At 31.5% G+C, this 26,874-nt stretch overlaps 1 protein-coding gene across 5 annotated transcripts in view; it reads left to right on the forward strand.

Annotated features, from left to right (window-relative positions):
• LOC132756982 (transcription factor egl-13-like) overlaps window positions 1-26,874 on the forward strand; it is a 148,827-nt gene that overhangs the window by 36,313 nt on the left and 85,640 nt on the right. The window contains exon 1 of one of the 5 annotated variants that reach the window (XM_060748129.1): window positions 3,977-4,123. The exons of 2 other annotated variants lie outside the window; for them this stretch is intronic. In XM_060748129.1, the coding sequence (XP_060604112.1) occupies window positions 4,116-4,123 (8 nt within the window). In that variant the 5' untranslated portion in view covers window positions 3,977-4,115. Of the gene's footprint in view, window positions 1-3,976; window positions 4,124-15,524; window positions 15,973-20,327; window positions 20,436-26,874 lie in introns of those variants that run through there. 2 more of the 5 variants (XM_060748133.1, XM_060748127.1) reach the window with 2 other exon arrangements.

Raw genomic sequence — 26,874 nt, forward strand, 5'->3', positions numbered from 1 at the left:
TCACAATTGAAGGTCAAATATCAAACAATCAAATATTACACAGTATGTCGTGTCTGCTCTGTAAGTCCTACACTAATTGAAGGATTTTCTTCAAACTTGGCTCAAATGTTCACCTCAACAAGGAGATGTGCAGAAACCCATGTAGCCCATGTGTCAGCTCAAGGTCAGGGTCACAACTTGAAGGTCAAATATCAAACAATCAAAAATTACACTATATGTCGTGTCCGCTCTGTAAGTCCTACACTAATTGAAGGATTTTCTTCAAACTTGGCTCAAATGTTCACCTCAACAAGGGGATGTGCCAGAACCGATGTTACCCATGTGTCAGCTCAAGGTCAAGGTCACAATTGAAGGTCAAATATCAAACAATCAAATATACACTATATGTCGTGTCCGCTCTGTAAGTCCTACACTAATTGAAGGATTTTCTTCAAACTTGGCTCAAATGTTCACCTCAACAAGGGGATGTGCAGAACCGATGTTACCCATGTGTCAGCTCAAGGTCAAGGTCACAATTGAAGGTCAAATATCAAACAATCAAATATTACACTGTATGTCGTGTCTGCTCTGTAAGTCCTACACTAATTGAAAGATTTTCTTCAATCTTGGCTCAAATGTTCACCTCAACAAGGGGATGTGCAGAACCCATGTCACCCTTTTGCCGGCTTAAGGTCAAGGTCACACTTGAAGGTCAAAAATTGACTTAGAAAATATTCTTAAATTTTAACATTTATTTGAATATTTCTGAATCTAGAAAAGGTTTTTGCTTGAAACTTAACCTTTTCCCTTATATAAGCGTGTTTCGACGGCTTTTTGCCCCCCCCCCCCTTTTGAGGCCTCAAACAGTGAAAAAATGTCCTATTTAGACCCCAAACACTGTTTTTCGTTTGAGAAATGTTGTTAAAAAAAGTGACCATTTTTTCGGCGCCGTCCCCCATCCAAATAATACATCAGGGGGTTGCCAGAAGGGGGATGTGCCCCCTTCTGTTTGGGGGGTTTGAAGGGGGGCGGAGTCCCCCTCATCGCCAAGAAAATTTTGGACTTGTGAGAGGCTTAAAATGACCCCAGGTTGATCATAAAGTAACGTGTAACCAACGCTGAAAAGCCTTTGACTCTATCTCAATCCATTGAGAAGTTGCAGCACTTTGAAATAAATTTTGATGGAAAAAATCGAGGCAAAATAGTGATTTTTGGCAATTTTGAGATGTCCCCTCGTTGCCATGGTAACAGGAAATTTAAGACTGAGCATGTCGTTACAAAGGCAATGGTCCAGTCAACATTTGTGCCAAGTTTGATTAGTATTGAAGCATTTTTCATAGTTTCATAGCAGTTTGAACTTGTAAGAGGAGGCTTTTCAGTTAAAATGGCCATTTTTCACGATATGCTCATGGGGGAAAGGGTTAAAATGTATTTGAAGTGTCACAATTAAGATATGCTGGTCAAGTTTCATAATTCTGTATTGCATTTTAACAAAGTTATGCCCCTTTTTAAGTCTTCAAATTTACATACAATCAAATATATAACAATATGTCGTGTCGGCTCTATAAATCCGATACTAATGGAAGAATTTTCTTCAAACTTTACTCAAATGTTCACCTCAACAAGGTTATGTGCAGAATTTATGTCACCTTTGTGCCTTCTAAAGGTCAAGGTCACACTTGAAGGTCAATAATTGACTTAGAAAATGTTCTTAAATTTTAACATGTACTTGAATAATTCTGAAACTAGCACAGGTATTTGTTTGAAACTTTAAGATATATGAGATGTCGCAAATAAGATATGCAGGTCAAGTTTCATTACTCTGTTTTGCATTTTGACCCCTTTTTAAGTTATGCCCCTTTTTAAGTCTTCAAATTTACATACAATCAATACTAGACAGTATTTTGTGTCGGCTCTATAAATTCTATACTAATGGAAGGATTTTCTTCAAACTTTACTCAAATGTTCACCCCAACTGGGCGATGTGCAAAACCCATGTTACCCGTGTGCCAGATTAAGGTCAAGGCCACACTTGAAGGTCAAAAATTGACTTAAAAATAAAATGTTTAGTACATAGGGAAAATGAAAGGTTTTTTGTAACTGTTTCGAACATGATTTGATAATATATTTATACTATTACCTGTACTGTTAGTCTTTTTTTCACCAGAGATAATTTCTTTTTATGTATTTATGCCACACAAGTTATTGCCTTAACCACCTTTCCAAGTCCTCTTCTGTCAAGGACATTGGTGGGGGTATGAATCGCATTCAGCGATAGTTCTAGTTATGTCCAAGAGATTTTGTGGTGTAAGTTGCTGAGATATAAAGAAAAGGATTATCGGATTCCTCCATTGTTTCAACAGTTAAAAGCAGTCTCCCTTTTGCACTGATCATATATCAAACTTATATAAAATAATGACAATATTTTCAAAACAGTGTTGATTGAAGTTTTCTTCTTTTTTAGAGAGAATGGAGGGTTTTTTTTACAAGGTTTTCCAATGGAAAACTATTCATAAGGTTGTTGAATGTTGTCAGTAGGGCAGGCGTTCAGCTAGGTATAAAAAATTTCTCTGTGTGCTTCTCATAATTATATTTCTTATGGGATTCCAACTGAACTTTTTCAAAGCGGTTGTCATCATTTTCCCCTGTAGGTTAGCATTGGGATTATGTGATTTGGTCATTTTTTGGCATTATTATGACTGTTTCTGATTTCTAGGAGTGCGATTGTGTAAATGCATTGAGTATTATTTGGTAGCTGAATGGAAGACATTGTTTTCAGTTTGAAAGTTAATAAAAGGAACAAAAGTTTTTTTCTACTCAGTCCTTCAATTACATAATTTACAATTGTTTACCATTGAATGCTTCAAACCTTCAGAGCTTAAACTTGAAAGCTTATTTTGTAGTTAAAGATTTTTCATGAAAAATTGCCTACTTATCGTTCAAGAACGAATAAACGTTAGTGCGTACAATGCAGAAAAAAAAACACAAATTGTCTGCGTCAAGTGCCATCGTAAATCAAAACGTTCATAATAAAATGAATTCAATTGTACTTAAAACATTTAAGCTATAAAATCTATAAAATATATGGACAGATGAGTCGAGTTTTCAAACAAGAAGTTGCATTGTTTCGGTGAGTGGGCAAAGTGTTTTGTTCGAGATAAAACAATGTTATTGTTGACTTTTTCAATCCTACTTTTCTTCAGTATGTTGACACATCAAATACAGTTGAGTTGTAATAGCTAAATCTTGTGCGGTAACCAGGGGTGGCGGGATATAATAATGCTGTTATTGCATTTGTCATGCTAAGTGATAACAAAATCTTTTGAGCTATATTTTTTTCCCCGCTGGGGTTGCTATTGTCTATCTAACTGACCGAAAACTATTTGTTCAATAATTTCAAGATTAAAACAAAAGCTGAGTATTTAGAGATTATTTAAATGGAAATAACTCCGCTTTGTCATAAGTCACAATCTTAACTGACTGAACTTTGTTGATGAAAGTTTTTACAATGTACAAATCTGACTAGAAATCTTAAGACTTAAGAGGTTGTTTAAACTGACCAAATCCAATTAAAAGAATAGCTTGATATATATATGGATATAATTCTTGAATACACAAAACAAATACATTTGTACATTATCAGTTTGAACAAAATGTTTGAGTTGAAAGATAGGGTATGTGTGTCTAGACGTCAGGTTATCTAACAATGAAAGTCATTTAAGGGTTTTATAATACGAGTGGTCGAGAACGGGGAACAAGAGAAACAAGGGGCTTATCCTACAGCATTCTCTAATCTCCTGGCACACAATCGTATGCTCAATCCCTGCAGGAGAAAATGGCCGCAGAAAATCCCGAAGAAATCTCTAATAGGTCAATACGGGTGTAGATTAGAAGAAAATAGGTAGAGTACCTGAGATAATGTTTTGTTATGTTAAATTGTTAGAGAAGAATAAGAAAGATAAGTCTTATTTCACTTGGCACGATTGTTATTTTTGAAATGATATGGCTAAGGTATTAGCGATGATGAATATATTGTGATACGTCAACTTTATATAGTTCTATGAATCGGAGTTATCAGTAAAGCTTTAGATAGTTTTAAAAGCTTGATAGTTGTATATGGAATTACAGTTCACACAATGAACAAGTAAGTAAAGAATCAAATTTGGACATACTTTGTCATAAATATTTAACATTAAAGTTATAATTTTATTTAAAGATTACAATTTTCTTCTTTTGCATTCTTTTTATTTTCTTGATATATTATTTTTTTTTTTTTTTCATTCTTCTTGAAATAAGAATTTGCCGTTTTTTCAGTATATTAAGGGTGTCAGGTCGACACATGTTTATGGGTCATGGGAGATGGACAGATTAATATGTTGTTACTGTATTTAAATTTATACTCTTTAAATATGTTTCCTCTTTGTGTATCTTTCAACATGTACTTGAAAGTCTTGAACTTTGTAAACTGTAGAAAGTAACTTTATTTTCTGATTTATTACATGTATATGAAAAGCCCTAAATGCACTCATGATGAGAGATTTTGACAAATGAATACACTTAGTGTACCTCAGCATTTAATTCTGATATCGTTAACAATAACCAGAGCTGCTAAATGCAACTTCCCTCTCTTTTCTGGCCACTTTATATTAGTTTTCTTATCAGTAGGTTATCTCCCATTATCTGTTACAGTGGAGAGCTCTTCAAGCTTCTGTTTCACATTGATGACACCAGATGACATTTAAGAGATATCTGTTTGCTGATGTCATTGTCTTCATAGCTTTTTTTTTTTTTTTTTTTCAATGGATTAGAATATTGGCCAGGATATTTACTCACATTTTTTTCCAATTTTCATAAATTGAAAAGATTTAATTCATTATATTTTAGGATTGCATTGTTAAGTATCGCCATGCCTGATGCCTGGCTTTAAACAAAGTACGCGAATGACAATAAGTTACTCATTTCTGTCATTCACAATTTAAAAGCATTGTTAAAATTTTATCAAATCATTTAGAGCATTAAGAACAAAATAAAAAATATTATAAATTGATGTTCATTTGATAAAATCAGACCCACGCAAGGACATTACTCCCTATTTGTAGGTTGGATTTCGTGGTAACCAGTGTGTACAGTAGCGATTTCTCTAATCATCGTGACTATTGTCTTCTGAGATAACAATACCGGTAACCCAACAAATCCCGAGTGTTCAATTTAGGTATCAACCCTATTGACATTGTCTAGTGTCGTATCTAGAAGTGAAATGTTTTATCTGCCAACCAAAGTAGCCCACGGATCTTGAGACATTGTTACGCTGATATGCCATGTATTGAAGTCCTTTTTTAATGTCATCAGATTTTATTTATTTGACAAAACTTACGATAAAATTTATTTTGAGCCATAATACTTTTGTTATCTTAAATGATTGAAATTGAATAAAACCACTTTAAACTGTTTATTGTTGATGCATATCTTTTTTTAGACTTAAAACAGAGCAGTATTTTTTTTTTTTTTTTAATAAATGATTCTATTTAAGGAATTAATTACGTGAATAATTTGAGGTATTTCATTGATTCTGCACTAGGTCACATATTCCTTTATTGAACACTTGTATTGTCTAGCTTTCGCACTTATTAACGTCATGATACTTATAGTATTTTAACAAGGTCAGGGAGGTGTTCGCGTTGTCACATCTGACACTACTGTTAACATGTTCGTGTACTTGACAATGGTATTGGAAAAATGCGGGTGTGAAGCAATTTCCTTGCTTGAAATTAATCTTTTTATTCAAACAGTAGGATGAACTTAGTGTTCTTAATTCGTTAATTTGTTAATGATGTTGTATTATACGGTAAAAATTTTAGATTTATACTAACTATACTTATCATCTGAAGAGACTACTTTTGATGTTTTTCAGAACATACATTCATGGAGACTGTTTTTTATCTCAAGAACGGAACTTAATAAGCTCTTTGAGAAAAGCAGCCATTTATTTAGCAATGTTTTAACTATTCTTCTGCATGTTTATTAGTGAAATTTTTCAGAAGTAACCATGCAGTCTTCATGTAAAAAAATGATTACAGCTGCTGGCCTTTTATTGTAAAATGTCATGGAGTCTACCAAATCCCTGCAGCTTTTAAACTGTCATGGAGTCTCTACCGAGTCTTTTCAAGTAACAGTTGGTGTGTCATTGACTGTCATCGAGTCTGTTCCGCTGACAACTGCTCGGTCTTAAATTGCCATTGAGTCTATGCCAAGTCTCTACCGCTGAACGTTGCTCAGACTTCATCTGTCATTGAGTCGGTGCCAAGTCACTACTGCTGACAACTGCTCGGTCTTAATCTGGCATTGAGTCTATGCCAATCTCTACCGCTGACAACTGCTCGGTCTTAAATTGTCATTGAGTCTATGCCAATCTCTACCACTGACAACTGCTCGGCCTTAAATTGTCATTGAGTCTATGCCAAGTCACTACTGCTGACAGCTGCTCGGTCTTAAATTGTCATTGAGTCTATGCCAATCTCTACCGCTGACAACTGCTCGGTCTTAAATTGTCATTGAGTCTATGCCAATCTCTACCGCTGACAACTGCTCGGTCTTAAATTGCCATTGAGTCTATGCCAAGTCTCTACCGCTGAACGTTGCTCAGACTTCATCTGTCATTGAGTCGGTGCCAAGTCACTACTGCTGACAGCTGCTCGGTCTTAATCTGTCATTGAGTCTATGCCAATCTCTACCGCTGACAACTGCTCGGTCTTAAATTGTCATTGAGTCTATGCCAATCTCTACCACTGACAACTGCTCGGTCTTAAATTGTCATTGAGTCTATGCCAAGTCACTACTGCTGACAGCTGCTCGGTCTTAAATTGTCATTGAGTCTATGCCAATCTCTACCGCTGACAACTGCTCGGTCTTAAATTGTCATTGAGTCTATGCCAATCTCTACCGCTGACAACTGCTCGGTCTTAAATTGTCATTGAGTCTATGCCAAGTCTCTACCGCTGAACGTTGCTCGGACTTAAACTGTCATGGAGTCTGTACTGAGTCTCTACCGCTGACAGCTGCATGGTCTTAAACTGCCATGGATTCTGTACAGAGTCTCTATTGCTGACATTTGCTCGGTCTTCAACTGTCATCAAGTCTATACCCAGTCTCTACAGCCGAGGGCTGCTGGGTCTTCACTCCCCATATAATATGGGACATTTCCAAATTTGAAACAGGAATAATGTATTACCAAAAAACAGATTAATGATTCATTAAAAACAAACATTAAACCTGTCGATATTCGTATTTATAATTCAAATTTAATTGCTATATTATATCATGCAAAAAATGATGCATGCATATTGTTAAAACCAAATTAAGTTTATTATTGCACATAATACTTATGTTTCATTTAAAACAAATTTTAGGGGAATTTTAATGATTTTCCTCAATTTATTTACAAATGAAATTAAATGAATACTCAACTGTGATACCACTTACAGCTTTATGTTTTACAATCATTAAAAAAAAATTATACATCAATTTATTACAGATATGTGTAATACACGTATCTGCTTAAACAAGATTTATTCTCAAAGCCGCAATCTCATCTGGAAAAAACTTTAATCTAGAAATTGGCCAAAAGTAAAAACACTTGTACTTGTATAGAAAATGTTTTTTTTTTAAAAAAGAGGCCAACAGTACAAACAGTTACAAGTGTCAATGCTTTATTGCAAGAATGATTTGCAGTTTCATAGTAGAAAAAAAAAATCATTTAATCTAGTAACTTGCCGCATTTGTTATAGTTTCATTTGTAAAAATTCCCTTGACAGTTATTTGTATCGTTCCCAATCAGTTCGCGCATTTCTGCCTATTTTGTCTCAAATAATGCCGAACTTCACTTGTTTAATGGAACAACGCCAAACAATATTGTCAACGAATTCAATTTCCAGATAACAATACCCTGTGCATTGAGACAGGACCAAATTACAAAAAACTTTTTAATCCCCGGCGATTTCTCTATTGTGATCAGTCACATTGATATTTTCATAATAAAAAAAAACAATATTTCCAATCTCGGGGAAAATTTGAGCAGGGATATTCCATTTTCTTCCATTGAATATAAGAATGTAATAAAACAGTGAAGCTTTATTCCATAGTCTTCAAACAAAATATTGGACGCACTTCACCTCGGCTGTTGAGAAAAAGGTCAGAATCATTATTGCGAGAACAATGAGGGGATTTGCTTTTTACAATGCGCTAATAAAGTCATCAACGTCTATTGTGTGTAAAATCATTACATTTCTATTAGGGACACATGCTGCTTTTTATAAAAGACTGAATAGTAATAGCTTTTGGTACGTTTCCGATTGGTTTGAGTTTCGATTTCAAATACGGCATTGTGGGATAAACTGTATTGTACATTATGCGATTTAATCCACATTGAGTTAGAAAAAACTATGATGAAGAGTATATACGGTTTACCACTCACTGTCAAGTGCAGGAACAAATGAATCCGTTTCTAATATTATGTTTTGAGAAATAATCCCTTTTCGCATTTCCGACGCTCAATGGGTTTATTAACTGAAAAACGGCCACCCAAAATGACAAATACTGTTGTATATAATATTATTTGTATATCATTAATATTGAAATTTTACCTGTTGAAGTATTTTTTACAATATTTGATAATGTTTGATTTTAAAGTTAAGGATTCAAGTCTGTGTAGGATAAGAAAGTGTTTGTATAAGGGTATATTGTTATAAATGGTTTTAAAGTTGACTTTATGTCATGTGAATAATTGTTGAAAAAGTGCACTGTCTGATAACATTGTCTATAAACAAAATTTTTCCATTGATGAAGATCAATACAGGTAATTGTTGGATAAAATATCATACTTAAGGGATTTGAAAGATGAAATTTATTTCAATTTGAAATGATGTAATAATATGTATAGAAAGTTCAATTACTTTTTTAGATATTTTTTAATTCATTTAAAGTTACAGGCATGCCACCCTTAGATCCCTATACTGGTGTTTGCTGCTTACTTCTATATCTATCCCCTTTTTGAATCCCTTAGTACTGTTTTTTATAGACATTTCCAAAAGATTTAGATTAGATCATGTTAAAGATTATGTTAATAGTGTAAAGTTTCACCTGATTTATATACCCTTGTATATCTGTTTATGTTGATTTTAGGAAGTTATCTACAACAACTTCACACTGCAGTGACCAAATTGCATTTTGAGATGACTCATTATGTCATATCTGTTTTTAACACAATAATATTATTATAAAATATAAGAATGATGCTTTAAATGGATTATTTTAATGTTGAAATTCTTTTATAAGGAAGATAATGATATGATAGCGGTAATAAAAGTATTCAACGGCGATGTCGGTATCGAGGAGGAAGAAGAATGACTTTAGGATCAAAGGTCGAAGGAGGAACGGTCTCTGTTAACAACGCTCTTACATCTATTTACTATTGTCATTTTTGGACGCTTTATCAAAGTCTGCGGAAATATTTGCATTCCTCTAATTGTTCTTCTCGGCAAATATTGTTTGACTATTCATTGACAGCATGAAATGATTGATTTACGCTACAATAAGTTGTTTTCTTGCCCCTGACAAAAGACGAGGAAATGTCTGGCTTGCGATGGTTGCCTGACACCAATCTTACAAGATCAGACACTGACTTGTCAGTATGTAGAACAAATTATAGTTGATTTAACTCATCGCAGACTGTCTAGTAAATCTTTATATGAGCCGTGTCATGACAAAACCAACATAATGCGTTTGTGACCAGCATGGATCCAGACCAAACTGCGTATCCGCGCAGTCTGATCAGGATCCATGCTGTTCCCTTACAAACCCTATTACAAGTAGAGAAACTGATAGCGAACAGCATGGATCCTGATCAGAATGCGCGGATGCGCAGGCTGGTCTGGATCCATGCTGGTCGCAAACCCACTATGTTGGTTTTGTCGTGACGCGGCTCATATGTCCTTAATTAAATATCTTATTTGCTCTAGGTGTACTGAGAATTAAATAAAAACATATTTTACTAGTTGTATAATTTGCCTAGGTGCATTTGAGTATTTCTTTAAACTGAAATTCCAAAAGAATGATTAAAATATGTGGGAAATGCAAATGATTTGAATAAAAGTTTTTAATTGTCAGGCAGATCAAAAAAATCACTGTCAAGATGACAGTCCTGGGTTTGAGACCAAAAAAAAACCACAAAAAACCCAAAGATTTTACCAATTAATGATGATCTTAGCCACTAGGTTGATGCTGAAGTGAAGTCTTAAAAATCTTAAAAGATGAATCCATATTGAATCAGTGCATGTATATCTACTAATGTCATGTACAACTTACGTCATGTACACAATAATATGTACATGCACAACATGCTCATTAGGGTCTGTAACTGAGTAGCTAATAAAAAATACAAAAAATTTAAGAAGGAAAAAATTATACAATTTTTTTTTTTAATTACAAGTAAGACATGACTTGTATCAGAGAGCATTTTCTGAGGAAGGACATGTTTGTGTTTTTAATATTCTCTATAACTGTTGATCAACAAGTTTCCACTTTGATTCTATGTGAAATTAGCATGTCTGTAGAGAATATATAGTTTTATATAATTGATACGAAACACTTGAAGCACCCAGCTACTTGTGCACTTGGGATTGTAATTGCCCCGCCATTTGATTCTTGTCATTGAAACGTTATAACAATTGAATTGTTGAGTTAATAAGCAGAATAATGATCATTATATGGAGTATTAAGGAAGCAGCTTATCAGCATATATCCGTTTAGGTGTGAAGTGCTCTGAGGTTTTTCCGAGTCTCGGAGCCCCCGAACGTGTGAAAATACTTCAGTTTCGGAGCCCTTTAGATATTTTTCTGTGATTTTGTTTCTTTGAATGAAATGCCAAGCCACAGAAAAAACAACAAAATCAGAGGTACTTGATTATAATTGTTTATTTTGATATGAATAGACCTGTTTCAAGGACATCGGAAAATGGTAGTAATAATTCTTTTTGGATATTGTTATCTTTTTTTTTTCATTCTGTTCCAAGGCAGATGCCTGTAAATTATGTGTTATCATTGAAAGAATGTTTTAGCATAAAAAAAAGTCAAGACCTTTTGAGTTTGTAAGAAATATGTTGCATGTGTAGTTTGGAGTTAATTTTAGAGCATATTAAATTTAAAAAAAAGTCTTTTAAGGCCACAAGAATGAATTTTTTTGGTTCAGTACTAACAAAATTAAGTAATTTTTCTTAGCAAGATAGTGTTTTCTATTATTAGACCAGGAATTTAGCAACAAATCATCCACAACAACAACAAAAAGTGAATAAATTAATTTAATTAATTAATTTATTAAAAGATAAATAAATAAGAAAATAAAAAGTGATTTTTTATTTTTATTAAAGTTAAGTGTTTTAATTTTAGATAATTATATTACTTAAAAAAATGTAATAGGTTAATAATTATAGAAATGCTAGTGTTATTGTGTGTTTTCATATAACCAAAGTCCTTAAGAATATTCGATATCCTGAAGACCAGAAAAGACAATGCATAGAATAGATTGAGGGTTTTGTTATCACTCTTAGGGTAAAAATTAGAATAATAGAATGTCAGCATTGTCAGAGATAACGTCAATGAGGGATCATGCATGCCTCAAAATATGGCAGCACAATTGTGAATATTCTTAGAAAAATTGCCAGCATTGTCTAACAGTGATTGGAAGAGATTTTTTTTTATCAAAATTGGATAATTGCTGTACTAATTGTATGCTAATTGGGCTGTCTGCTTTTTCTTCGCGGTTTTGTCAGTTATTTTGATGTCATGTGACCACAACTTTGATAACGACAGTAACTTGTCAGTTAAACAATCCTGTCAGGACAGAATAATTTGAACTTGCATCAAAAATTAAGTGGATTTTTGTTTTTTTAATGTGAAAAAAACTATCAAAACCAAAAATGATTTTTTGATTTTATGATAACTCAGCTATGCATTTTAATTGTCCTTCTGACTAAAACAGAATCATTAGACCTACCCAGGTAATTCATTTGTGCCTGGGATAATGCACTTTATAGTAAAGATATTTTAATATAAAAATTATAAGATTATCCTTTCTGTAGGAAAAACACTTGACAAATTTTCTTTTAAAATTAATCTTTATCCATTATTTTGGTTTTCTAAAAAAAAATGGAACAATGAAATTTTTCAACCATCTTTTTTCTCAATAGTAAGCAAAATTTTGGGAATTAAGTATAAATTTTTAAACAATTGAATCGTTCTTAATACAAGATAGAACAGCAAATCATGGTTTCTTAATACAAGATAGAACAGCAAAATGTGGTTTCTTATTACAAGATGGAACAGCAAAATGTGGTTTCTTAATACAAGACAGAACAGCAAATCATGGTTTCTTAATACAAGACAGAACAGCAAATCATTGTTTCTTAATACAAGATAGAACAGCAAATCATGGTTTCTTAATACAAGATAGAACAACACAATTTCTCTCTGGCCCTCAGATACAAGATAGATGCGTCTTTATTTTTCAACATTTTTTTTATGCCCCCACAAAGTGGGAGCATATAGCGTTGCACTTGTCCGTCCGTCCGACCGTACGTCTGTCCGTACGTCCCGAAATCTTGTGAACGCAACTTCTCTTAAACCGGATGGCAGATTTTGCTTAAACTTCCAGGGATGAACAACCTTAATGTGTAGATGGCAGTAAAGGAAGGAATTTTTGCTGCGACCAAATTTAACAGAATTATGGCCCTTTGTTGATTTTTTCACTATATACTATGTAGAAATTTTGTGAACGCAACTCCTCTTAAACCGGATGGCAGATTTTGCTTAAACTTCCAGGGATGAACAACCTTAATGTGTAGATGGTAGTAAAGGAAGGAATTTTTGCTGTGACCAAATTTAACAGAATTATGGCCCTTTGTTGATTTTTTTCACTATTTACCATATAGAATTTTTGTGAACGCAACTCCTCTTAAACCGGATGGCAGATTTTGCTTAAACTTCCAGGGATGAACAACCTTAATGTGTAGATGGAAGTAAAGGAAGGAATTTTCGCTGCGACCAAATTTAACAGAATTATGGCCCTTTGTTGATTTTTTCACTATATACCATATATGTTGTCAGTGGGGGCATCCGTGTCCTTTGGACACAGTTCTAGTTTTTTTGTATCTTCATTTCGTTATCATAATCAGCAAATTGTGTTTTCTTAATACAAAATAGAACAACACAATTTCTCTCTGGCCCTCAGATACAAGATAGATGCGTCTTTATTTTTCAACATTTTTTTTTTTGTATCTTCATTTCGTTATCATAATAAAATGAATATTTTAACAATATAATTGTAAAATGAGACAGGGAAGACGTAATTGAAATTCCCGAACAAAACCCTGTCAGTCTTGTGTGATTAACAGCATGACTTTTGAATTAACCTGTGCATTATTTAGGTGATAAAAATCTTTTATATTCATACCGATTGTCATATCTTTCTTTAAATTATACATTCATCACAGCTATTGTTAGCGCTGCAGTAAAGTATAATCGTTACGACAAGTGGGAAACAAGACGCTACCATATTGTCCTCCGCCCGAACACAAGGACCGTCTTGTACCCGCAAACAATCATCATTGTGTCACCGTTTCTGGTGTATAATTTCAATTATAACTTTGCCGATCCTTTTGTTAAGAAGAGGTGGTGCCGATTCAATTGTCAAAAAATGTTTTCTTTATGTTGTAATGAGAAATTTTTTTTTAATGAAATATAGCTTAGCTTATTGTCCCGATTGCATAATATGATGGTGCGAATCCTGATGTGAAAATTCGCAAAATTTGTAAAGGATAAATTTATATGATAATTTTTCGCTAGATTTCAATCTGGACCGAAATTCTGTTATTTCAACTCCGTGCTAATGTTGTTTCATCAAAGGCATAAAAGATGCTCTGTTAAACAAGTAATTTACAAAATTTGATAAAAAAATAAAAAAGTGAAAAAAAAAAAGAAGAAAAAAAGCAATTTAAAAAAAGAATGGTTTATTGTATGTTTTTTATTTAATAAGTATGACATAGAATACAGTGTCAATAATTGTTTAAAATATTTTTTGACAAAGAGTATTTTTTAATGAAGAAATCATAGGAAGTGTAAGTGGATAGATACACATGGTAAAGATGATCGGCTAGCATATCGGTTTCGCTCTTCCCTGAGATTGGCCTTGTTTAAATAATACATAATGTATGGGCTTTATGATCTTTTGTCCCCCTTTTAAAGTTGATCTTGTTTTTCAATTGTTTGCTATGATATATTGTTCTTTATTGCGAAAATAATTTTGAGGTGGGGACAGGGGGTTTGGAACACGATATTTTGTAGTGGGACTTTATTTTGATAGAAAATTTCATGATATCATGAAAAAAGAAGTTTAACTAAGATTATGAAATAATTATTTACATTAAAATTTTGACAGTTAAGATGAAATGAAATATATGTATCTTGCAAACTTTCATGGACTACATGTACATTATTAAATTATTACTATAAAAAATGTATACAGAAATCATGGTAAACAAAAGTCAGTAATAATACTTCACCACCAAATAGATTAAAATAACTACTAAATATGTATTTATCAGGGAAGATGAATAAATAAAGGGCTTTAACTCTAGTTTTTATTTTTCTGAAATTGCTGCCCATGTTTGTCTCTTTTTTTGTAATTTTCTGAATACTTGTGGTAGAAAATATGAATTTTATTCAACTTTTGTTATCAGTTGTAAAAATATGAATTACCTTTAAATATTTTTATGATTCCCAGGTAGTATATCACAATTCTATTTATTTATTTAAATCATCTTTGCATATAAAAACTAATAAGAATTTTTCTGCAAACGCCCAAAAAAAAAAAAAAAAAAAAAAAAAAAAAAACATCATTAAATTGTAGTTGCAGAAAAGGGGAAGTACTTTTAACAAAAAAAATCAAGAGGAATGTTTGTCACTATAGTTTCTAAAGCCACTGTTACCATCCTGTGCAGTTTATATATCTAAGGAAGATTTTTTTTTTATGAAAGTACCTAACCTCTTTAGGGAAGGTGAAATCCTTGAAGAGAGAACTTTTTTATGTTTTCGTAGATTATCTTGTATTGTGATCAAGTAGTGAAGTATTGTCCGCAGGAAGCAACGGCCTTACTGTATTGTTTAACTGTCTACTTATGTATTTTAGAGATTTAAATAGACGCTTAATTCAAAATGTAAATTTGTTTAAGTAAGATGACAATAGTGTTAAGTGCAGGCTTGTGAACTTTAATTTTTCGCTCTTTATTTGGAAAATAATTTGTTTAATATCATTATCGCAAGGCCGACCCAAACGTTGCTTGTAATCGAATATCGGCACAGACAATCAAAATAGGCCGCGGTTCTCGAGTCCGTGAATTAAATGTCGCAACAACAATCTATTATCGTCAACGTATACAACACAATTGTGAAAGCTTATGTTTACTCTCTGGAGTTTCTTGTTTCATATCTCGTCAGACCCTATCTCAATATTGATGACGAGAAATTAATGCTTCCTTAATACTCTGACAGTCTCTTTACCGTAGTTTGAAAAAATTGAAATATTATTGCACACTTAAATTGCAATTGTAGAAGTGTCATATAGCAGAGGGGAGTTTTTTTTCTCTCTTATGATTTATTGCTTCGATAGTATTAATTCTTGTTATTGAAAGTTTATCTTCTGCTTTCAAAATATAACAAATTTATGAAAGGATACTGATGGACTTGAATAAATTGTGCATTTTGTTAGTATATTGATGGAGGCCAGCTGATTATTAATTTTGGTTTATAAGAATAACTTTTCATACAGAACATTGGTGGTATAAATATCATTTTTACGGAGATTGATGAAATATTTTATGTGACTGTTATATTAAATATTATATTGACATTGTCAGGATTGTGTCGTCAAAAATCATGGAGGGTAAAGGTATGTTATATTATATTGTAAAATCATTTAAAATTATTGGTGATTTTAGTGGTGTTGTGCCTTGTTGTTGTTGTTGTTTTTATAGTTATGTTAAATATATGAAATAATGTTTCTATAAAAGCTGATCTAATTGGTGGAAAGGTATTGAGGGTGTTGGGCAATACGGAATCTGTTCTTTTTTTTGTAAAAGAGAGAATACGTTTCAAAGCTGGAGTATTGGTTTATGACACACTTATATTTAAACTTTTCCTTTGAGATGAACCACAAATCTCTATAATAAAGTATGTTTAAATGGCCATTTAATTGTCCTCGTAAAAATAAAGAAATTGAATATGACTTGATATAAATACCCTGTCCGCACTATTTTGACGGCTTAATTTTAATAATTTTTTTATAGACGTTTTATATTATAATATAGCAAACAAGTATCTCACAATTTTGTTTTAGTATTATTCATCTGTGATAACATTATTTTTCTAGATATGAAAACTCTTTGATGTCAGATATTATATTACTACAAGTAAATATATCTAATTTACATATATCGCCAGTAGATTGGATTTGAAATGAACAAAAAAAAATATATTTCAGACAAAAAATGAATTTATTTTGCCGAAAATGAGAAAATGCATAGAGAAAAAAAGTCAGCATCATTTTATTTCTAAGGTGGGTGAAAGTATTAAAAAATGTTATTGTAAGCGAGCCAGAATTCTTAAATGATCTCTATGTTTGAAGTGAGTTATAGACTACCTTAAGTTTTATTGCCGTTAAATTTTTGATATGAGACTGTCTTTTTATTTTATAGACTTTTGAATAAAGAAAGAGGCGTCTGAATCAAGTTTGGTGATTTTATGCCCATTTATATTGGCTTAATTTACTGACTGCTGTGAATGACTATTAAAGGACAATAACTTGCACCTTCTATAAAATAACATAAAAAAATATACGGGAGTTTAATATGATAATGATATTGTCAGGCTGTTTGTGGTTATACTTGAATCACTTCAGAATGCTTTAATACCTGATTTTCTTAATTTTAAAATAAAATGACTTATATCAGGAAATTAAAGACATTGAGTTGATTGAATCAGATACAGTATATTTTTGATATGGGATGTAATATATAGGTGAGTAAATATGAAACATTTTTATTTATTTATGTATTTTTCTTTTACAAAGTAATGATTAAAGAACTATAATGACAGAATACATATAATTCAATCTCAGTTAAATTTAGAAAAAAAAAATAAAAAACAATGACAAAAACAACACATTTCTCTTTTTGATCAGTTTTCTACTCAATAAATTAGTATACTAAATGTCCTGGTAGATTGACAATATACATAATCTTTATACAGTTCTTAAAATCTAATCTAAAATATTATCTTAATAGTAAAATATTGATATTAAAATTTATTAAAATATTAAATTAAAATCAAAATTTATCATAAAACAAGTAACAGAATCTGTTACAGATATATTTTATATTCATTTGAATATTTAAGGTATTAAGATATTATGAGACAGCATTGACCAACATAAAGTAATTATTTAGACTGTAAATATATGTTTTAAAAAGGCTGAATTTATGAAAAAAAAAGATTTTTTTTTATTTATTTAAGAAATATACTTACAAAGTTTTCACACTATTCGCTTTGTCATGTAAACAGTTTGTCAATTGTGTTCATTTTGGAGGTTGTTTATAGATGTGACACATTTGAGCGCTCGGTCGCGATGATTTACAGACCTATGTGACCAGTACTGAGGTAGTCCAGTCTATATTTCCGCTCAGTATTAAACCAGTCTGATTACAGTTAGGGCTACTTTATAAAAGCATGATATTAATAATTAACACACCTTAAAACAATAATTGACTGTTTCAAATATAAAACAGAGCAAAGCTGTGAAACAAATTCAAAAAAGGTTAATTTATCTGTCTAAGGCAGCTTTTTCAAAAATGTATTTATCAGAGTGATTCCCCTTTGCCTGTATGGAAGATCTATCATTGAAAATTCTTCCCTATAAATCATTGAGATAAGATCAAAATGTATATACTTGACTTTTTTTTTGCCTATTACAAATCTTCCCGTACCTTTTCATAATTAATCATCAGAAACAACAAAATTATTATTATAGGAGATTATAAAGCCAGCAGGAGCTTTCCTTTATGAAGCGATGGACACAGAATTAAAGGAGAAGGCCGCCTTTTTAATCAACGATTGACTGATAATAGGAAACTTGAACAAGATCATATAAAAATCCTTCTCTTTTGAATCATATATGAATATCAGTAGCAGTAAGATTTCTAAGTGAAAACAGTTGCTTCAAATATGATCGATTAGAGATATGTGACAATATAATATACGTTTATTGCGGGCTGTTATACTAGCTGTATTTTCTTTTTGAAGGGTGATTAGAAGATTAATTTTTTGTCGAAATTAGTCGAGGTACTAGGGTACATTTCATAAGCGTCCGATTGATGTTGAATAATTCCGTATTAATGAGCGTTCGCATTGCAGAAGATCATTTGCACGGGGAGCAGGTGCCTGAGTCATTACAGCTCGTAAAGTTCCGAAATAAATTTTATAATGAATATTATACCTACAGGCCATTGTATTATTTCTCCCCCTATACAAAATATATACTAAAAGAGAGATGAGGGGGAAAAACCGAAACTTTTGTTCCTATTTGTTGTTTACAATGCTTGTTTTTATCATCATCAAAATAATCATAGTGCACCTGATTGTTGTTATCTGTAGACATTGTACTAGGATTGTAAATATTGCAAAAAAAAATCGTCTTTTTTTTTACAATGTGATAATAAACGATAATTCTGATTATGTTTGCGTATTGTTTATCACGAAAGAACACAGTCATAAGAAATGTTGTAAATTTTACAAATCTGTAAATCTTAAGAATAATTTTAATTTTTTTGGCATTTATTTAGATTTTATGAAAAATAACAAAAAATATCTACTTAAGTCTACATTAATTAAAGCAGCATGCCTCCAGATTCATGCTAATTTTCATGGAAATTTTTTTAAATGTGTTAAAAATTAAATTATTATAAACAAAGAAAGTAATTTACACATTAAAAATGGCATTTAACATCTACAAAAAATAGGTCAGAATATGCAAAAATAGCCCTTCCTGTGTTAGTAACTCAGTAGAAAAATGATGATTAATACAGCAAAATCAGTCATTAATTGAATATAACATGGATTACTTGTGAATGTGAATATTTTTTCTTTTCTTTACAACTTAGTACATTTTTCTCGAGTTTGATTTTTCTTGAAATATTTTTGGCTCATCTGGAGGCATGCAGCTTTAATATTACATTTAATTTATTCAATTTATTATTACATTATTATTTATTTAATATTACATGCACATTACATGATTTCTATCATCGTCAGATACTCGGTTTACAAAGAAACTATCTGCATGTGTATAGATTTATATAACAATAAAAAAAATGAATGAAATACAATAATGATTAAAGTATGTCAGTGTGTTTAGATATGTATCAAGTTTGATAATTAATGATTTAACAATACAATCAGATTATAAGATAAACAGTTTATCAAGTGATAACAACTGATAAACATAAATGTGACAAATGTAAACATGCATGTAAACATATTGTTCTTGATAAATACAAATATTACAAACTCTCGCTGATTAAACATTTTAAAGGAAACTTAAGTAAAAGAAAATGTCAAAATTGTTTTACTTTTGTAGGTTAAAATCTTTTCTTTTTTTAATAATATCCACAGGTTTAGGCTTCATATCTAAGATTATAAGAAAAGCAAAGGAAATAATTATGACATTTATGACTATATGCTAGAAAAAATTGAAGAAAAAAAAGAAATTTTCAACAATTTGGCATAATTTCATTCTCTTTGCCTTAATTTGTCAAACTGGGTCTTTACATTTTATTTGAAAAATGGTTTTGAAATGATTTCCTGATTTTTGTTCCTACCATTATAAACAGTTTTAAGCAACCAAACAATAATCACCCTTGCCCATATTTAAAATTAACAAAAAAAAAAAAAAACAACCAAAAAAACATTGTTAAAAACAATTTAAGAAAGTAAAATAAAACATCGGCCAGCATCTTCTATAGGATAAGATGGTCAGTTCAGTATTTTCAATACCTAAAGGACTTAAAACATTATATTATAGCTAATCACTAGAAGGTGTTCTAAACATTGTTATTTATCATTCATATTTGTTCATTTCACGCAAAACCGAAAGTAATAATAATAACGAGAAAATGGTGATATGATGATAAAGGAACTAGAACAAAACACTTGAAATATTATATCGCTAGAAACAGTGAATTTTATCTATTGTTATATCAACACTATATCAGTCATTATTAAGGCATTGTTCACTTAGTCAAAATGAACCCTTTAAATGAAGTGCTTGTTGACAGAGAAATGGAGTCGGCTCCAGTCATGGTAATGCTATTTTTATACTCTTTTTCTAGGTCTTAAAATCGTTTACTTTAAAGATTTTGTTTAATATTTCTCTTTTTTCATTGTTATAATTTGTTTTTGTTATTTTTTGTTGTTTTCGTTTTGTTATATTGTTGCTTTTCATTGTTTTTAATTCTGTCATGTTTTATTTCTCACTGTGACTTATACTAGAGTGAATACAGCTAAAAGAAGACTATCAACCTTCCCCTTCTCACTCCTTTACTTACTTTATCTACATTCAAGTTCTGAGTGTTGATACCTAATTGCTTGAAAATTGTATGGTTAAAAAGTGAGGTTTTTATACTTTGCCACAAGGTTGTACCACTTCCCAGTTATAATGCTTTAACGCTTTTGATTGGGTCTTAGCTTTCCCACAAAAAATCTTAGCAAAAATATGCAAGAATGTGTAAAAGGTGCAATATCTGTAAAATGCTAGTTTACTGTGTCTTACTGCTTTGATTACATTACAATTAGCTTAAATTTTAAGCTGTGACACTCAAATACCAAATTTTTTTTTCGGTTTATTTTAGCTCGGCGCCGGAAATTCCATATGTCCGAGATCTCAGCGTCCATGCAAATAACAAACCCAAAATCATATTGTCCAGTTTAAATTAGCAATAGCTGACATAACTTTCCCATGCCTGAGTGGTAAAGGTTGTTGAATTAGAATCACTGGCCCCTCACTTCTGCAGGTTCAAATCCTGCATTTAGGGACTTTGGATTTTTTATGTGAGGGAGTTTATCATCTGAGGTACAAAAGGTTGGTGTTTCTACTCAGATAGTTGCTTGTGCACAGAGGGGCACCCTGATATTACAGTCACTGCAAGATCTGATTGTTGAGGTAGAATTATCCCCCACCACTTACCTGTACATGTAACCAAATTGTTTTGTTAATTATAAAATCTACATCATTTGAAATAACAAAAGTTGTTTCTAAATAACTTAAATACTTAAACAATATTGATTATTATTTTGTAAAAATATGTTGGATATGTATATAATAAATGAAAAAAAAAATGAAGAAAATATATCCATATTGCTATCCGCAGTGATTTTCCATCCTCAGGTTCCAGTGTACTTGCTACTACAACTTACTTGCCTGAAATTTAAAGGGTTTTATGCTTGTTTCAACTTACTTGCCTAAAATACAAAGAGATTTATGCTTGTTTCAACTTACTTGCCTGAAAGCAAAGGGATTCATGCTTGTTTCAACTTACTTGCCTGAAATTTAAAGGGTTTTATGCTTGTTTCAACTTACTTGCCTGAAATACGAAGGGGTTTATGATTGTTTCAACTTACTTGCCTGAAAGCAAAGGGATTTATGCTTGTTTCAACTTACTTGCCTGAAAGCAAAAGGATTTATGCTTGTTTCAACTTACTTGCCTGAAATACAAAGGGGTTTATGCTGGTTCAACTTACTTGCCTGAAAGCAAAGGGATTTATGCTTGTTTCAATTTACCTGCCTGAAAGCAAAGGGATTCATGCTTGTTTCAACTTACTTGCCTGAAATACAAAGGGATTTATGCTTGTTTCAACTTACTTGCCTGAAATAGTAAGGGAATTGTGCTTGTTTCAACTAATTTGCCTGAAGTACAAAGGGGCTTATGCTTGTTCCAACTTACTTGCCTGAAAGCAGAGGGATTTATGCTTGTTTCCACTTACTTGCCTGAAATTCTAAGGTTTTATGCTGGCCTATGTAAGGACTAGTATAAATGTAATTACTTTAACTTACTTGCTTGAAATTAAGTTGTGATTATTTCAGAATTTAAAAAGTCATTTTTTTAGATCCAGGTTGTCTCCCTGTTGTTTGTCAAGTTTAATATTGAATTTCTTAGTCAAAGACTTTAATTTGGCATGAAGAATTTTCCTTAACTAATGAATGAAATGACAATATTCAAAGATGAAATTTATTGAGAGCTTTTACAGCATGAAATATTGTATTAGAACATGTAGACAGAAAAGGCCAGAAAACAAATTAAATTTGCGGAGATAATGTAATATTACTGTTTCTTTATGTATTCAGATTTCATTTGTGTTTATGAACATTTTTATTTTCTATTTGATCTAAATATAACCTGATTTAATATTTTATTACCTCTTGTTCTATTGAAATGCCAGAAAAAATATGCATCATAAATTGACAGTAATTAAACTTTATGTCATTGAAATCATAATTCTTCTTTCAATATCATATTAATTATTGTTACTATAATATGATTTCAATTTCATAAATGATATTAAAGAAAAAAAAGTAGGCAAAAGATGGAATTATATGAACCCAAAGAGATGTGTTATTAGCACACAAATCATTCAAATGACAAAACTAATTCTTTAGATACCCTTTGTGACAGCTAACTGGTCTGTCATAACTTTATTTTAATTATTTCTTGAATAATGCCTTGTGCATTTAAATTGATTTGAAGGCTGAAGAAATGAATTTTATATTGTCTGAGGACGGACAAAAAACAGCCCATGACACAATGTTTATTAATTTTCATATTGTTGATTTATTTATTTGTTATTAAGACTTTTAGTATTTCAATGGGAACCATACATAAAGCATTTGCACAGAACATTGGGTATAGCATTAAAAACTGCTTTCCAATTGTTAATAGAATTTAAATAAAATGCCATTTATTTTTACCCCTTTATTTAATGCCATTTCATGCAAAATCTAATTAAACTTTTTTTCCCTCCTTTATTCAGTGGGATTCATATGAGATAGGTTTATTTTTTATTACACACATGTTAAATATGTTAAGAAATTCTATTCAAAATTAATAATTAATTTCATAACAATAAGCAGTATTTATAATTTGATTTCATGGGAACAAAAAAAAAACAACATGAAATATGAAAATTAATAGGAGACTTTGTATATATATATAAGTCTTTACATTTAGGGACACAATTTCCCATGAAACCATCTGTTTTATTTCTGTTTCCATGGAATTATCATTCATACTTCAAACAATGTTGCAATATTTACTTTGAGACTTTTGTTCACTCTGCAGATGTTTTTATAATCTGAAATCCTAGATTCTTGTCCAACTGTATTTTTTAGTTCCTTTTCCATAAACATTTGACTTTAAAAATGCCAATCTGTGGAACTACTTTTCTTTTGATTATTACTCATAAAAGTTCCAGAAAATAGTTCCCAGCCTCCATGCCTCCTATTGTTATGGGGTGTTAAATGTCTCTTAATGAGGCATTTGAAAGCATTTGAGCAGACGTAGGGATAACAAAACAGTAGGATTTCTATTTTGTCTTAGGTTCAAATGGCAGTATTGTCTTTGAACAAGAGACTGTATTATTTTTATCTCGAGAAAAACCTGCTGGGCAGCAGACAAGGACTTGATAATGAGAACCATTGTAAATGATCCAATTCTGCTTCCATTCTTATAACCAGTGGAAGCTCTTCCCCCCACCTCTATAATCAACTTCAAACATCTTCTTGGATATTTACAGTCCTTTTTTACTACCAACACATGTTTAAAACAAAACCATTTTGTCCGCTCTTCCTGTTTGAAGTTAAGGAGACCAAAACAAAGTAAGTCTTTATGTTAAAATGTACATCATCAAACTCCCTCCTCCTTTAAACAGTTTTACTCAAGTGGTGTCTACCCCTGAATGACAAGTGTAATTTTTTATGAGTCAATTAACAAAACAAGCTTTTGTACATATGAAGAGCAAAGGTTTGTGCAAATTAGAACACTTTCAGTGCCATTTGTATTTAAGCTGATCTTTATAAACATTGTTTATAAATTTTATTTATGCTCTTTAAATAGATGTTGTTGTAAATGTTCTAAAGGCATCATGTATACTTTATGGCATTTTTGCCCTTAAAAATATCATGGCACTAATGTTTTGTGCTAAATTTAACTTTTGCACTTTATGGGTGATTTTCTTGCAATTTGGTTTTGCGTAAGTTTTGTTATAACACTGTGACTATTTGACCATGATTGTTTTGCTATGACTGATTATCTGTTTTGCTATGACTGATTATCTGTTTTGCTATGACTGGTTGTCTGTTTTGCTTTGACTAGTTGTCTGTTCTGCTATGACAAACTGCCTATTTTGCTATGATCAGTTGTTTGTTTTGCTGATCAGTAGTTTTTTTTGCAATGACCAACTGCCTATTCTATCTGGGTTTTGCAATGACTTGTCATTTGTTTTGTTACGGATAGTTGTCAGTTTTGCTGTAACTCGTTGTCTGTTTTGCAATGATCATTTGTGTGATTTACAAGGACTGGTTGTCTGTTCAGCTATGATTTATTGTCACCTTTGCTATGATTGTTATGACTGGTTGTGATTGGCAATAGCTAGTTGTCTGTTGTTGTAAGTGGTTGTCTGTTTGACTATGACTGAATGTCTGTTGCTATACCTTGTTGTCTGTTATGACTGGTTGCCTGTTTTGCTATGATTGGTTCTCAGTGTTTGGCTGTGACCATTTGTATGATTGTAATTCCTATGGCTTGACTTTGACCAATACATATTGTTTGGTTTATCTTATTCTTTTACATATTGTCATTTGGCTTCATTGTAGCAGTGTTGTTTTTACTAAATACTCATTTATATTGTTTTGTGTAATATAATTTTTACCTTTGACTACAGTTTTGAATTTTGCAGACACTTGTGTTGGTTGCTTTACATTCTGTGGGGTTGACTTTTGTTTAATGCAGTAAGCTATTACCTTTTTCTCTTAATATGTCCTTTTATAAGTTTAAAAGTTACTATCTAAACCAGTATGTGCCAAGAGTGACTCTCCTTTCCAACATTGTTATATATTTTCCTGTATTTTTCTACTATCAAAAAAATGTTTACTTACTGTTTGAATGAGGAATGCTTCCCCCTAGTAAGTGAGAAATGTTTAAACAGCCAACACTGACTTTGTTTATTGTTTTATTTTCTTTATAATGCAGCCAGTACGAGGGCATCAGACAATCAGACGTGCATGCATGCTGGGGACTATGGTTGAGTTAGTTATGATTTATATGACAGCAAGTTTATCTGCATTGATAAACATTAAAGAAAAATGTCTTCACTAAAACAAAATGCAATTATTTCCTGCTGATTGTGCTCCAGTTCTGATATGATAAAACAAATTAAGGGGGCTTTTAATTATCCGAGAGAATAGAAGGGGGCTGCTGCTACGGTAGCATTTGATGTATTGTAGGCAGATGAAAGCCAGGGTAACAAAAGGCAGGTCAGGTTCTTGTAATGAAACTTTCATGGTGAAAGATAACTCTATAAACTTTTCATAAATCATAAGATATGATCATGAGAATCATGCCTCAAAATGTTTTATGCTTATATGTGGACAAATTTTAAGGGTTTATGCAACAGTGTTCTTACTCCTCCTTTAAAATTATGAAGATAATGACAGTTTTGTACTTAACAAGTTTTTGTTTTTCATGTTTTATCGTATTGTATTCAACATGACTTTGTTTTTCATTGCGTCATTACATTATAAGAAACCTTTGTGGAATAATATTTTATCATAATGAAAAAAGACTAATAAATGATACATTTTCACACTAGATCAAATAAACAAAATCTATTCAGTAAGGATTGTTCCAAGTGTTGTTTTTTTTCTTTAGAAATACAGAAGAAAATCTTTTTTTCTTTTTATGCATCATGGTAGTCACCAGTCACCATTTTTTACATTATTTTAGTGCAGTTACAGGTTAGGTCCTTCTAAATTTAATAGGAATTAACTAAGGTGACACATAATATATTATCATGAAATTATTGTCTTTTCAGCTCCGTGCATATAAATATATTTTTATACTGAGATGCTAAATTATGTTTAGCTGAACATGTTTATGTAAATGTTTCCTCCCACTGTAAAGGTGTTGCTTTAAAAAAAAAGTAGTTCCAACTAACTTATTTTAGATAAGTTGTCTTGATATCTGAAGGGATGTTGATGTTGAACATCAGATCTTGTTTGAAATTAGAATGGCTTATTTCTGTAGGATTGGTTCTTTGAAGTTTGGATGAATGAAATTTTATTGGAACTCTATAAAATGTAATATATATTTTTATATGTTTTACATATTACAACCTTCCTCCCCGTTCCTGTTGCAATACCTTGATGTAAGGTATTGATGTATGATTTTGTTTTTATTGTTTATCTAAAGGTATCAATTATGATTATCATTAATAAATACCTGATGAACCCCCCTGATTCTCTAAACATAGGCTGTTTGATTTGGCAGAGTGAAAAAACCTTGGATAACTGCATTTCAACTTGATACTGACTGGTTCAAAGTTTGTTTGCATTTCTTCTGACAGGAGAAATAATGATAGTGGTACCAGTCTTTGATCCAAGTTGATGGAAGTTTGAAATAACAGAACAAAGCTGCTGTATGATGGCTGTAACTAATGGTTATTGTTTTAGCTGGGGATGATAATGCTCCAT

The sequence above is a fragment of the Ruditapes philippinarum genome, unplaced genomic scaffold, assembly GCF_026571515.1.
Source record: "Ruditapes philippinarum isolate M1 unplaced genomic scaffold, ASM2657151v2 ctg67_1_1_1_1, whole genome shotgun sequence".
Classification (NCBI taxonomy): domain Eukaryota; kingdom Metazoa; phylum Mollusca; class Bivalvia; order Venerida; family Veneridae; genus Ruditapes; species Ruditapes philippinarum.